General features: G+C 38.6%; 1 protein-coding gene, 1 long non-coding RNA gene and 1 other non-coding gene across 3 annotated transcripts; 2 read left to right on the top strand and 1 right to left on the bottom strand.

Annotated features, from left to right (window-relative positions):
- Positions 1-3,503: 3,503 nt before the first annotated feature.
- LOC104089221 (uncharacterized) lies at positions 3,504-4,946 on the top strand. Its single transcript, XM_070183886.1, has 2 exons — positions 3,504-3,842; positions 4,293-4,946. The coding sequence occupies exons 1-2, from the start codon at positions 3,504-3,506 to the stop codon at positions 4,944-4,946; spliced, it is 993 nt and encodes a 330-aa protein (XP_070039987.1).
- A 784-nt stretch (positions 4,947-5,730) lies between these two features.
- On the top strand, positions 5,731-5,926 carry LOC138898317 (U2 spliceosomal RNA). The gene has a single exon (XR_011410792.1). It is a non-coding gene; the product is annotated as a U2 spliceosomal RNA (small nuclear RNA).
- A 6,743-nt stretch (positions 5,927-12,669) lies between these two features.
- Positions 12,670-12,983, bottom strand: LOC138896693 (uncharacterized). The gene is made up of 2 exons (XR_011410086.1): positions 12,821-12,983; positions 12,670-12,785 (listed from the first exon to the last, which is right to left on the bottom strand). It is a non-coding gene; the product is annotated as an uncharacterized lncRNA (long non-coding RNA).
- Positions 12,984-15,409: the final 2,426 nt, after the last annotated feature.

Genomic DNA, 15,409 nt, shown 5'->3' with positions numbered 1-15,409 from the left:
TTTAGGAGTCAGTAGCAGATTTAGGCTTGAATTGGCGAAAGCTAGTTTTTCGGCGATTTCGGCCAATAGTGGAAATTTTGATATCGAGCTCGGAATGGAATTCCGAAAGTAGCTGTAGGTTCGTAATATTGATTATGACTTGTGCGTAAAATTCGAGGTCAATCGGACGTGATTTGATAGGTTTCGACATCGGTTGTAGAATTTTGAAGTTTTAAGTTCTTTAAAATTGAATTGGAGGGTGATTCGTGATTTTTGCGTTGTTTGATGGGATTTGAGAGCTCGACTAAGTTCGTAAGGTGTTTTAGGATTGATTGGTATGTTTGGTTGAGGTCCCGGGGGCCTCAGGTGTGTTTCAGATGCTTAACGGGTGAAAACTTGGACTTAGAGGAATTTCTGAACTTTGCTAGTTCTGGTGTTTTCGCACCTGCGTAAAAGAGACCGCAGGTGCGCGAGCTGCACATGCGGAGATGGAAGCGCAGATGCGAGAAATCGAGAGTTGGCCTGGAGTCGTAGGTGCGAGGAAGTTTCCGCATCTGCGATGCCCGCAATTGCACAAGGACGTTCATAAATGCGCAAGATGCGCAGAAGCGGAAGGGACTCTGTAGGCGCGAGTGCGCAGATGCGGCCCTTTCGTCGCAGATGCGAAGGCAGAGGGGGTAAGTGAGTTGCGCAGATGCGCATGTTTTTTCCGCATAAGCGCACCCGCAGGTGCGAGCCCAAGTTCCGCAGGTGAGGAAATACCTGGGCAGTGATTAAAACAGAAGGGCTTCGCGATTTTTATCATTTTTGGCTTTGCAAACTCGGGTTAGGGCGATTTGTGAGAGCATTTTCGAGACATTTCTTGAGGTAAGTTCCTTGTGCTTATTTTTAGTCAATAATATTGCCTTGCCATGTATTTTCCCACCTAGTTAATGTGTATTTAAGGTGGAAATTTGAAGTTGGAGACTAGGGATTTGGCAGTTTGAATTGTGGATTAGAGGACCATTTGGTGTCGGATTTTAGTAAATTTGATATGGTTAGACTCGTGAGTGAATGAGCTTTCTAGCTTCGTAAATTTTGTCGGGTTTCGAGACGTAGGCCCCGGGGGCCGGGTTTGAGCCAATTTCGGGTTTTTGGCCTAATTTTTGTAGTTTTCTTGTGGGATACATTCCATTAGCGCGTATTGATGTTATTGTACTGTTTTGGATAGATTCGGGCCATTTGGAGTCGGATACTCATTTCAAGAATGTGATATTAAGTTGATTTGAGCGGTTCGAGGTAAGTGGCTTGCCTAACCCTGTGTTGGGGACTTCCCCCTTAGGATATCTTGATATTATTTGGTGTGTGGGCACCGTGTACGTGAGGTGACGAGTACGTACACGGGCTATTATTGCATAAAAGAAAAAACCCATTTTTCCTTTCTAAATCATAAATTGTTTTTTTTCCTTATTAAATTGCACTAATACGTTTAATTATGAAACTTAAACTAGAGAAGCATGCTTACGTGTTTTAACTGCCTAATTGATATTTTGTGCGTCATGTTTAGTTAAGTCCTTATTTGCCTTATCTGTGTCCAGTATAAACTGTATAACTCGATGTCATACCTGCCATTTCATCTTGCATTGCATATTTAAATTAGGACTACGGACGTATTCCGGGAGATCCCCCTATACTGCATATTTAAATTGGGACTACGGACGTATTCCGGGAGATCCCCCGGGAGTGGAGGGCATGTTCGCCCGTGACCGAGTGGAGAGAGAGGCCAAGAGGTCTCAAGAGACTGGTCATTATTTCAGGAGCTCGTGCATCAGCAGCACGCTATGGTAGGGTTTTATAAGTCACCCTGTTCATTCAGCTCTTCCAACAGCCAGGGGTGTCCCAGCTCCTCCTAGACCTCAGGAGCCCTATTATGCACCGCCAGTATCCAGTATGTCTCCTACTCGAGGTGCTATTACCGGCCAGTCCAGCAGGCTAGGTACTATGCCCTTCTAGCCCGTTCAGAGGTCGTTGCTTCAGATTCAGTTATCACAAGTATCGTCCCCATCTTTCATAGGGATGCATCAGTATTATTTGACCCAGGCTCTACGTATTCATATGTGTGTTCTTATTTTACTCCACATTTGGGGGTATCTCGGGATTCTTTGAGTTCCCATGTTTATGTATCTACTCCTGTGGGAGATTCTCTCTTTGTGGACCGCGTATATCGGTCGTATTTGATTGCTCTTAGTGGTTTTGAGACCAGAGATGATTTGTTATTTCTCAGTATGGTAGATTTTGATGTAATCTTGGGCATGGACTGGTTGTCACCCCATTATGCTCTTCTTGATTGTCACGCTAAGACCGTGACGCTGGCTATGGAAAGTTTTCCGAGAGTAGAGTGGAGAGGTACCTTAGAGTATACTCCCCGCAGGGTCATTTCATTTCTTAAGGCTCAGCGAATGGTTGAGAAGGGGTGTGATGCATATTTGGCCTATGTGAGAAATGTCAGTATTGATACCCCTACAGTCGAGTCAGTTCCAGTAGTGAGGGACTTTCCAGATGTGTTTCCAACTGATCGTTTGGGTATGCCGCCCGATAGAGATATTGATTTTGGCATTGATTTGTTGCCGGGCACTCAGCCCATCTCTATTCCTCCATATCGTATGGCTCCTCCTGAATTAAAGGATTTGAAGGAGCAGTTGCAGGAGTTTCTTGATAAGGGCTTCATCAGGCCCAGTGTATCACCTTGGGGTGCTCCGGTCTTATTTGTGAAGAAGAAGGATGGTTCTATGCGTATGTGTATTGATTATCGGCAGTTGAACAAGGTTACAGTGAAGAACATGTATCCTTTGCCTCGCATTGATGACTTATTTGATCAGTTACAGGGTGCCAGGGTGTTTTCCAAGATTGACTTGCGTTCTGTCTATCATCAATTGAAGATTCGGGAGCCGGATATCCCGAAGACTGCTTTTAGGACCAGATATGGTCACTATGAGTTTCTTGTCATGTCATTTGGGCTGACCAATGCCCCAGCAACCTTTATACATTTGATGCACAGTGTATTCCGGCCTTATTTTGATTCCTTCGTTATTGTGTTTATTGACGACATCCTGGTATATTCCCGGTCTCGGGAAGATCATGAGCAGCACCTGAGGACCGTGCTTCAGACTTTGAAGGAGGAGAGGTTGTATGCAAAATTTTCTAAGTGTGAATTTTGGCTTGATTCAGTGGCATTCTTGGGCCACATAGAGGATCCACAACAGCACATCCTGAACTTCTTGGAGATTAGTGATACCTATATCACCAACGGAGTCACTCCAGACTATGTGAGGCTCACACTTTTCCCATTCTCTCTGTTGGGCGAAGTAGAGTGATGGCTGAAGGCAGAACCAACTAATTCTATTACATCATGGAACAATCTGGCAAGGAAATTTTTGGCAAGGTTCTTCCCTTCAGGAAAAACTGCAAAGATCAGAATTGAGATAGTCGCCTTCAAACAGAAAACGGGAGAGTCTTTATACTCAGCTTGGGAGAGGTTTAAGGGGATGCTTGAAGACTATCCTTATCACAATCAAACAAACAAAGTATTAGCTCACACTTTCATAGAAGGGCTACATCTTGAGACAAAGATTGTGGTGGATGCTGCAGCTGGAGGTCAAGTGTTTGAGAAAAGCATTGATGAGATATATGCGTTACTGAACAAATTCTCCAAAAGAAATCCTGATTGGCAAGGAGAGATAGGCAGACACACAGTGCAAATATCTGCAGGGGTTCTCGAGTTAGATGTCGTCTCTGCATTATCAGCGCAGATTTCCATATTGACCAACCAAGTCAATCAGATGACCTTGGTTATTAACAAGCAACAAGCCCAACCAGTGCAACAGGTTCAATTGTTTTGTGAAGTATGTGGAGAGGGTCATACAAGTGACTTATGCCCAGTTAATCTAGAGTCTGTCTGAGTTTTGGGTAATGCAAATAGGGTCCAGACAAACCAGTATGGGAACACTTACAATCCCAATTGGAGGAACCACCCAAACTTCTCTTGGGGTGGAAACTAAGGTGCTCAGAATCAATACAGGCCTCAAGAACCTCAACAACAATATTGACCACCTCAGGTTGATTAACATGAAAACTCAACGAGCCACCTTGAGGAGATTATGAAAAAATTAATGGATGATCAGCAGGCCCAAGCAGCAGCAATAAGAAATTTGGAGCGACAAATGGGACAACTTGCCAGTGCCCAAAATACTCAACCAATTAGAGCTCTTCCAAGCGACACTGAGGCTAATCATAAGGCATCTATTAATGTTGTGTCATTGAGGAATGGGAGATAGTTAGAAGAAGTCCAATCCAAAAAGAGAAAACAAGTGACCTTTAATGAGGAGCCGGAGTCGGAATCAGAAAAATCAAAGGAGTCAGAGAAGCCAGCTGAAGAGGTGGTGGTTAAGCAACCTCCACCATTAGTTGTGAGGCCACCACCTTCGTACCCTCAAAGATTGCAGAAAGTGAAGGATAATGTCGCTTATAAAAAGTTTCTTGATATTTTAAAGCAAGTGCAAATCAATATTCCACTGGTATACATCCTGCAAGAAGTGCCCAAATATGCAAAATACATCAAGGACATAGTGGAAAATAAAAGGAGGTTGACTGAATTTGAGACTGTGACACTCACTGAGGAATGTAGCTCTAGAATCCAAAGCAAGCTACCTCAGAAATTGAAGAATCCGGGTAGTTTCACTATCCAAATCTCGATTGGTAAGCATGCAGTCGGGCGAGTTTTGAGTGATCTTGGAGAGAGCATCAATTTGAAGCCGCTATCTATGTTCAAACAGTTGGGGTTGGGTGGGCCACGCCCAACAACGGTAATCTTACTGTTGGCTAATCGCTCCCTTGCTCATCATGAAGGAGTGATTGAAGATGTGTTAGTTCAAGTGGGTTCTTTCATATTCCCTGCTAATTTTATTATCTTAGACTACGAGCATGATTAGGAAGTCCCATTTATTTTGGGGCATCCATTCTTAGCCACGGGCTGAGCTATTATTAATGTATGCGAATGAAAGATGACGATGAGAGTCGGTGATCGAGTGGAGGTATTCAAAGGCTTAACAACGCCATCCTTTTTCCACACCTTCCTGCACCTCCAAGCTACGATTTGAAGGTTATGGATGCACTAATGTTTTTTATGTTAACCTGTCACTGGTCATATAGTCTGAGTAGAGATATGCATACTATTGAATGACTTATAAAAGCACGGTTAATCAGAAATTCACTGCAAAAACAATAAAAATGAAAAACGAAATTATTAGGCAGGTAAGGCTGTTTGTGCTCAGACAGATACTTGTTTTAAATGTTGCAGCCGTAAGAACTATAACCTATGCATTTAATGTTCTTCTGTTTGAGGTTTTGCCCCAAAAAAGTCTTTTGAAATGCTATTAGCCAGTGTAGTTTGAGTTTATTTGTAATTTGTAAGAGTTTCAACGTTGGAGCAAATTGGGTAAACTAAACATAGCATTCTTCCAATGGCACAGGGATTATATATTAATTAAACATAAAAGACTTACATGACCAGTTAAAAGAACTCAATAAGCTGTTTTCTAAGGAAGCATATTCTACGAGCAAAGCAAAGATTTGGCCGTAACTATAAGAAAAGGCTTTCAGTTTTTTATGAAAGGAACTTTATCTGGTCTTGCTATTTTATTCCCACATCGAGGGTGAGAAAAGAAGAAGCAGAAGCATCAGGTATAAATTAAGGGACTCGAGAAGAAGAAAAGCATACCTTTCTCGGCCTTTTGGCTAAGATCAAGTGTAGTATCTGTTCTTATCAGTTTAATATCTGATATGTGAGTCATCGACTCACACGATATTAACTCAATTTTTTAAAGGGGAGAGTCTACCATGGTAGCTTGCTATCGGGGCTTTCACGTGTCGCCTTGGCGTTGCACTATTGCCTTGGCCTGGCACACCCTACCAATTCTAGTGCAATATTGTCTTTAAAATTAGGGACAACGGGCTGTAATCTCAACAACATTTAATGATAGTAAGAAAAAGTGATGAATTCTTTTACGCCAACACTAGTGAATGTTGCTTCAACCGAAACAAGTATCCTATTTACATATAATTTTGCATTTATTTTTACGAAAAAAAGTATTGGAAACGTTTTACATTCCAAATGAATACTACACATTGAATTCATACGTAATGGAGTGAGAAGAAGAGGAAGAGGAACAGGAACAATAATTAAGAAAAATATATAAAGGGGGAATGAATTTTCCACCATTTAATATTAGCATTACATATGTATCACTACTCCTATTAAATATTTTCAGTTTCAGTTCTCTAACTTTATATTCAAAACATAGATTACAAGAAGGAAGAACGAATAGTAAGAAATTCCTTGGCTAAATATCGTTTTTAAATGTTGTTTGTGTCTAAAAGAATAATGAGTACAATTGTACGTTACTAATTAAATAAAGAGATACAGTTAATGAATTTTATTTGATATAAATAATTCAGGGAAAAGAAGGCCAAGTAATGAAAGAAGAAATAAATATATTTCCAGATTATGAGTTCGAGAGGTGCATAGAGTCTTCATTTTTGTCATCCCTGTAAATGCTTACCCCTAAAGATTCACTACCGCATATCTTGAGATATAGAATTTGTCAACGGAGCGCTTTGGCTATATGAAAATCTAAGAAATAAATCTCTTACTATTTTGCAGTGCCGGGCATAAAGCACTACATATTTCGACACAAATAAAAAATTTAGATCAAAGACAATGGTCGATTTTTTTTTGCAATATATTTTTTTTTTGAATTTAATTGACCGACCAAAGTTGGTCGATAATTTCCGACCAACTTTGGTCGGTATTCCTTTCCGACCCCTAAAATACCGTCCACACATAAATGGTCGCGTTTTGGTCGGTTATTGGCCATTACCGACCAACTTTGGTCGGTTCTTTTGGTCGATTTTTACCAGATTTCTAGTAGTGAAATTTCAAGTTGTTCATCATGTATATAAGCATCTTATTAGAAGAATCACCCATATTATTATTTGCCACTTTATCAATCCAAGGACTGTGTTAGCTATTTGATCGAGAAATATAATCTCAGGTTAAACTGTTAAATTTAATAATGAAGGGTTAAACCTAGTTAAGGATAATAACTTTAGATATTAAGTACAAGGATCCACGATGTGAGAGATAAAGTTTGCATATGATTAATGACAATAAATATGCAATTTCCTTACAACTAGAATATCAAATGAGACATATCTAGCAATAAATGTTAATAAATGGCATTTATGTAAATAAGAAGAATGATTCACCCGATAATAAGTGGACAAAGAGAATATTCTGCCTGACAACGGTGAATGATAGATAGATCCAAGATTTGTATGAACAATCCTTGGATCTGATGGAAACGTGGTGAATAATATGAACGAGAATCTTTATAAAAAGGTAGTGCCCTTTTCAAAGAGAGTCGTCTTCTCAAAAAGTGTTCTGATCAAATGAGAATTACCCCTCACTCCCCTTATCTCTTTTTCTATTTATATGGGACATGTCCCAGTCAACCCTAAAAGGACAAGTACAAAGAATATTCAATGGAATATTCTCTTAAATATCTTGTTATAAAAACTAGCCGTTAGTACTGTTCTCGATACTTGACCTCGACCATTATCGATTGCCTGGCCACGAGCTCCACTGTTTACTAGTCAACCTCGGCCACATCATTTTCCGTAACACCACTTCATGCTAGATTCCCTTGGGGCAAACTATGACCTATACAGTTAGTCCCTCCGCTTATTGAGGTCGACCCTGGACGACCTCGATGAGCGGACTCTGTTAGTTATGGTTGAGAAGTTTGGGCGAGCAGGTCGAGTAGTAGTGTTTTAGATGAGGTGGCATTGTGGCCTTCCGTGAGCCGCAACCTAGGGTCATGTCGATTCAGAGTGACGTCATATCATCATTCGTCATCATTATGTGTTTTCTCGATACCTCGCGTCATTTCCCATACCTCTGCCATTTCGATTCCTGAGCTGTGTAATGACGGTTTGCTTTCTCGATATTGATGCCTGAATTCTTATAAATAGGGATATATAATCCTTTGCCTTATTCTTCGCAATTTAAATATTGGATCTCCATTCCTTCTTCTTCATTTTTCATTCAGAATCCTTGCCCTCTTGATCTTACTACCGTAGTTTGCTTTCACTGATTCTGGCGGCTTCTGCTACCCTTGACTCTTCTGTATTTACACCTCCTTTATTCGTAAACAAAGATGGTTAACGTGTCTTCCAGTTCTGGGAGGTACCTGACCCTGTTTGCTTGGCACTCACACTCAGAACTCGGCACTCGGCACTCGCACTCAGTGGGTACCTGCGCTCACTGGGGGTGTGTAGAGACTCCGGAGGGGCTCCTTCAGCCCAAGCGCTATAATCTGCACAGACAACTCACGTGCTGCATGGACAACTCACGTACTATAGTATCAATATTTGTATCCGCACGGACAACTCACATGCTCTAATAAGCCAATCTGGCCTGCTGCGGCGTGTAACCCGATCCCATAATAAATAAGTATATAAAGCCAATATGGCCTGCTGCGGCGTGCAGCCCGATCCTATAAGTAGCCACTCGGCCTCACTCAGTCATCAGTCTCTCCAGTATCTCTCTCATGGGCTCACAATGTCATGAAAATAGCCCGAAAATGATGATATGATGTATCAATAAATAACAGCAGAGACTGAGATATGATATGTAATGAAATGAATATAACTGAGTATAAATTTTCCATTTAAACCAAATAATTCACAGCAATATGACCTTTGTGGGTCCCAATAATACTGGCACATAGCCTCAACATGATTTTTAATATGATTCTCAGCTCAATTTCTTTAACACATAAAACTGCATGGAAAATGCCAAGATTATTTGACTATAAAATTCCATAGAACAATTACGTCACAATTTCTATGTGCACGCCCATACGCCCGTCACCTTGCATGTTCGTCACCTCCAAACAATTCACATAATACGTATATTCAAGGTTCATACCCTTAACTCCAAGATTAGAAGAGTTACTTACCTCGAACAAGACGAATCCAATGTCGAGCAAGCTAAGCAATGCTCCAGAAATCCCATTCTGCACGTATCAACTTCTGAACGGCTCGAATCTAGCCACAATTAACCCGATTCAGTCAATACCAATTATTGTAATTAATTCCATAAGAAAATATTAATTTCCAATAAAAATCCGAAATTAACTCAAAAATCGCTCGTGGAGCCCATGTCTCGGAACCCGACAAAAGTTATAAAATCCGACAACCCATCCAATTACAAGTTCAACCATACAAATCGTTTATAGAAAATTTAAATTGTTTGAACAAAAATTAAATAAACAACCTTTTACATGCTAAAGTCTTTAACAATCTAACATCAATCTTTAAAAGATACCACATGTGCTATTCTGTTCGTCAGTTTCCAAGAGAAATACATTCCATGAAAACTTATCGTTAGTAGTCAAATATGTATACTCTTGTCAATACGTAAGTTTTGATAAAAACTTATAATATTTACCTTTAATGTCATTTTGCTAACAAGATTTAAAATAAAATTTTATAAAACGGCATGACACTACATATGCAACATAATATTCTAGTACATGGAGACATCCGTATTTGTTTGTCCCCACAAGCACGAAAGCATATTTACAAATAACTTAAGTATTAACTCAAAACATGCTTTTAGAGAAAGTCTCTCAAGTAGAGTAAGTTTTAATCAACTTACCCCGCTTTCGCTTTATTAACATTCACAAGCTTTCAATCATCCTCCATCATTCCAATGTTGATTAAAATGCTCAACATCACCAACAAGTTGTTAGCTACAATTAGATATACTAATTACATCAAAATATGACCTAAGATATTGATCAATATCCATATACGGCTCATAAGATGGCTACAAGCCTCCAACAACTCAATTCGCCAAATAATTTTACATGCTAGACTATTCAACTCCATTCTTATGTTTTAATACACATTCAAAGTCATTAATGATATTGCATCAATTGTCCATTGCCACCAAGTTACTATTCATCGCCTTCCATAATCAACACTTGCAAAATATACAATTCGGGTGATTACTTAGTTGATCATTTCCATCTTTTGCTAACAAATAAGTCCATAGGTTCATTGTATTCATAAATTTTATCGCCAAGATTACCATTCATCTTCTCTTTTATTTTCTCAAAAGTGCTATTTATGGCATGAACTAGAGTTTTATAATCCAATCTTTTAACCATTAAAACTTGTAACAAATGCTTCAAATACTTCTAACTACTCATAATAAATGAGTTTGAAGCATTGAAATTACTTCTACTAGCTCAATCTTGAAAAATTACAACTTTGGTGATTTTAGTGTTCTTGATGATTTGATGATGAAATCTAGCATTTGGATGCAAGAATGATGTTAGAAATCATGTATATTGAGTAAGAATCTACCTAAAACATCATTAACACTTACCTTAGTTGATTGGACTTGATTTCAGCTCAAAATCGCCCCTTCACCTCAAGAATCCTAATCCCCAAATACTCAAAATACTCTCCTCCCCCGACCTTGTATTTATAGGCCCAGATTTCTGGGTTTCGAATGCGGCCTCGGATACTTCGTATCCTCAGTTCACTCCTCTTTGAAGCTCAGATGCTGACCAGGATGCTATGGCAACACTTCACTGCTAGTCTTTCTTTCGGACGCGGCCCCGGATGCTTCGCATCTGCAGACTCCTCTGCCAGCCTTTGGTAATTTGGTCATAACTTCTTGTAAGAATGTCCAAATGACAAACGGTTTAAAGAGTTAGACACCAGACTCGAAGATCTTTAATTTGATAGGTTTTCCATCACATAACGCCTTTTATACAAACTTTCGACGAGCATATCTACACACACACACACACACACACACACACACATACATATATATATATATATATATATATATATATATATATATATATATATATATATATATATATGCTCGTCGAAAGTTTAGTCTTATGCGTACTCATTTGGAACTTTAATCTATCATAAAACTTTCAACTTGACTTGGACTTAGGGCTATCCTTAGACCTCACATCACTTATAATATGCCTCGTACACTTATTATCATATCCAATTGATATCCATCATATTAATAGTCCTCGTCTGCACACAAAATAATATAATTAGCACACATCAACTTTCTTAATAGCGCTTAACTACTTCAAAATTTTCCGAGGTGATACATAAACTAAAATAATTAACTATTGATCACTAGAAGACAAGAGTGGAGCAACACTGAAGTATCAATATGAGAAATAAGGGTCGTGACATGATAGGTGCAAGATAGCTATTTGGGACCCAATTCTAGTTCAATTCACTCTAATGTTCTAATGATTCTCACGAATTTACTCGATGATTAGTTCAAATGTGTAGTCAAGACTGCTCTCTCGATTAAATCTTAACTTTACGAGCTGAATTAATATAAGCACCGTGAAAATATGCAAGCATGCGTTTATGGATTAGTGTTCCGGAAAAAAGGCTCTCGAATACTCTCTTAACTTGATTTAATCAACAATTCAACAAGCTCTTTCGATTACTTAAGAGAATCACTGAAATAAACCAAATAAAATAATGCATGATAATGACCACAATATTCCTCTTTCGATTATATGTACTGGTGAATAAAGTTGCAAACAATTCAAAACTCCATAAGCAAATAAAAAACTAGAGTTAAAATCCTCAAATAGCAATCAAAACACCATATCCATCAAACCCTAAGGGAAACTACTCCACAATCATGGAGCTAGTCATCACAAATATAATTAAAGAGTAAGAAAACATCAATCTAACATTACAATCCAAATTCCCGTATTGAATTGATGGAAAGATGATGAAATCTTGTGTCTTGTAGCCTCCAATGCTCTCCAAAAGCTTCCAAGGTCAAAGTCCTATAAAATTCTTGTTTTGATATATTTATACCATGTAGGGGCCCGGACGAAACTATCCTTTCCAAGCCGAAGTGGAAAAATTTGGCGAGAAAATACACTGTCGCGGCGCTCCAGACAGCGCACCATGCGCCGCATTAGAGGAAAAGTTCAGAGACCTATTTTATTACTATGCAGGAATTTTGCACTAGCCACCCGTGCCCCTCGGCGCATGGCGCGGCGCGGCACGGTAGTGCATTATTCTTAGAGTAATCTTTTTTTCTCACTTTTTGACATCCATACTTGGTCCCCCAGCCCCGAACATGATCCCGACTTAATATCTTGGGCTTCTACTCAGACTTCAAAGCTCCAAATCATCCATTTTAGCTTCAAACTTGCATCTTCACTCGAAATCACATCCTATACAACATAACACACACATAATAAGTACACAGTACTAATAGTTAGGCTCAAATACAATAAAAGTATAGAAATTAGAGTGTTAAATGTAGCTAAAACACGAGTTCCTAGTCTACCATCAGTAACTTTCACAATTGGTCGTGACTGGTGAGAATATCTATTTCCTTCTGTTTATACACTTTTCAGAAAGAATTGCATGAAAGACATTGTCGTGTATGAAGTGTGAATTATGATTTTATATTTTGCAGGCAAAATTATCCCGGAGCATAAACGTGAAGCACATAACAGATCATGAAATAAGAATTTGTCACTAATAGGATAATATAATTTGCCTTATAAATTCTTTGGGAATTAGTTTTTGAAGATTGAGAGTTAATCCATATGCACGGGTGATCTCCGACACTCCGTGAGACTTGTGTGTGGTTCGATTGTGATGTAGAGTAGATTTTCTTTTTCCTTTTCTTGTTTGTTTGTTTTTATGCTTTTGACACAGAGAATTGGTATTACAAGAACAAAGTCCAACCATTGGATAGTTTATAGGTTCCAACTTGTGTTTTTTATATATATTTGGCCCGCAAAACACATACTAATTAGCTTAACATTGTTTCACATTTTTTATTTTCTTTATTGCATAGTCAAAAATGCAATGAGGCCTTTGATGGGGCAATTTTACTAGCTACTAAATAATACTAGACCAAATATTCCAACGTCTGGTTCTTTTACTTCTTCTAAAAGATCAGTCGGTGAAGCATACCTTTATATTTGGAATATACCCAACGAATACCAACTTTAACAAGCTTAATACTTGGCGGAAAAAAAAGAAGCTTAAATACTTATTTAGTGCAACGAGTAAAGGATCAATATGCGCAACTAAACGTTATGAAATGGTGGAAGAATAAGTCAAAACAATTTTCTGTTCTTTTCGTAATGGTTCGAAATGTGCTAAATGTTACAGTTTCAAGCATGGCGCCAGAAAGCACTTTTAACCAAGGAAGACAGCTAAAGCTGCGCATAATTTGGTGAATACCGAATTACGTATCGAAATCAAAAATTTTGGTATTCCATATTCGATATTTTGGTACTCGATATGGTATTTGGTTTAAGTTTAAAAAAAAATTAGTATTAGATATAGTATTTGGTGTTTTAAAATGAATTATCGAAATATCGATACTGTACCAAAATATATATTATATTACACAATACACATTTTATTAATTATAACTTAAATATAAGAAATCTAAAATTTTACTTTCCTTTATTCTCTATTTCTCTCTCTAGGTTGGTATTTGCTAGTTTTTGACAAAAATTTTGTTAACAAATGTTTTTAGTTTTATACTTTTGAGTACTTTAATTAAGAATATTACCGTCTATGTCTCTATGCACTAGTTAGTATTCAAACTGAATAAACCGAAATCGAAAAAAAAAAATATACTATACCGAATTTAATTAGGTACAATATTAATATAATATTTTACAAAAGCGAATACCGAAAATACCGAACTGAAATATCTAAATAACGTACCGTTCCGAAGGACAAATACCCCTAAAGACAGCAACTCGGAGACATTAGATATTCATTGGCTGGTGAGTGGACAAATACCCCTAAAGACAGCTACTCGGAGACATTAGATATTCATTGACTGGAGAGTGTTTGGAATCTAATCTATTTTAGAGATTGAACTAAAGTAAAGTGAAGAAATCGAGGCAAAGAAAAAGAGCACTTAGAGGACGAAGAAATTGAAGAGGTATGACAATTAGATCTGACCAAGCGACAGAAGCAATGATCAAGATAAATCCAATTCCAATGAATCTTCCTTAAATTAATATCGAGGAAATGACTAACTTTTTAGAAACACTTGAAATTTTTTATTCATGAATTATACTTTGAATTTTATTTTTTTTTAATTCATGAAAGAACTCTTGTGTAATTTGCAAGTTTAAAATTCAAAATTATAAACTTGCAAGATTTTTCCTGAAAATAATAAAGTTTAAATTTTTATACTATAACGACCCGACCAATCGCTTTTCTTTCTAGAACCTTGTTCCCTTAACTAAGACTCCTCGTACGTGCTTTTACCGTTTTATGACTTGCGGGGATGGTTAGTTCGGGATTTGGAAGGGTTCGGGTTGAAATCGAAACACTTGGTTCCTTGAGGTTGGCTAAAAAAGCTAAGCTTGACTCCGGACAATATTTTGAGTAAACAACCTCAGAATTTCCAATAGGTTCGTATGATGATTTCGGACTTGGGAGTATGTTCGGATCGGGTTTAGATGACCCGGGAGCGTTTCGGCGCCTAATAGTGAAAGTTAGTTCTTTGAAGGTTTTTAAGTTCTTTAAATTTAATTTGGAGTAGGTTTTTATGTTATCGAGGTCCAAATGGAATTCCGAAATTGGGTATAGTTCTGCATGGTGATTTAAGACTTGCACGCAAATTTTGGTGTCATTCTGAGTAGTTTAAGTAAGTTTCGACGCGTTGGGAGTAAATTGAAGAACTTGAAGTTCATATTTTGATTCGATTTGGTTTTGGAGTGTGATTCTTGGTTTTGTTATTATTTTACGCATTTCGAGAGCTCGAGCAAGTCCGTATTATGGTTATAGACTTGTTGGTATGTTTGGACGGGGCCTCAGGGACCATGGATGCCATTCGGACGATGCGCGGACTGAGTCAAGACTCAAAAGGGGCTGCTGGTGCACCAGTTCTAGTGTGCCCGCACTTACGAGCTTTTGGCTGCAGGTGCGAGCCCGCACGTGCGAGGGTTACACCGCAAAAGAGGTTCTGAAGTGTTTGGCCATGGACCGCAAATGCGAATTTTCGTGCGCACCCGCGAACGTGCAGGTGCGATGAGGAAGGGCGCAGAAGCGGACCCAACCGCAGAAGCGACACGCTTGCCGCAGAAGAGGGATCCCGTCCGCAGTTATGTACTTATGCTACACTTCTGCACTTAATGTGCAGGGCCTGAGGCAGATGCATCTGGATATCAGTCCTGCGCGCACACTTGATCGCTTCTACGAGACTACACGGTGATCTGTCTTCCTAGCCGTTCCGCAGTAGCCGAAGTCTTTTCTTTTTCTTGTATTT

The sequence above is a fragment of the Nicotiana tomentosiformis genome, chromosome 8 (genome assembly GCF_000390325.3).
Source record: "Nicotiana tomentosiformis chromosome 8, ASM39032v3, whole genome shotgun sequence".
In the NCBI taxonomy this organism is placed as follows: Eukaryota; Viridiplantae; Streptophyta; class Magnoliopsida; order Solanales; family Solanaceae; genus Nicotiana; species Nicotiana tomentosiformis.
Note: the sequence above shows the minus strand (reverse complement) of the source record. Positions and strands in the feature narration are given on the sequence as shown.

Excerpts from the sequence above, each read along its gene's own strand:
- LOC104089221 (XM_070183886.1), top strand. The coding sequence starts at position 3,504 with ATGCTTGAAGACTATCCTTATCACAATCAAACAAACAAAGTATTAGCT. Across the intron at positions 3,843-4,292 it reads AAGCCCAACCAGTGCAACAG|TTAGAAGAAGTCCAATCCAA; the intron begins GTTCAATTGTTT and ends AATGGGAGATAG.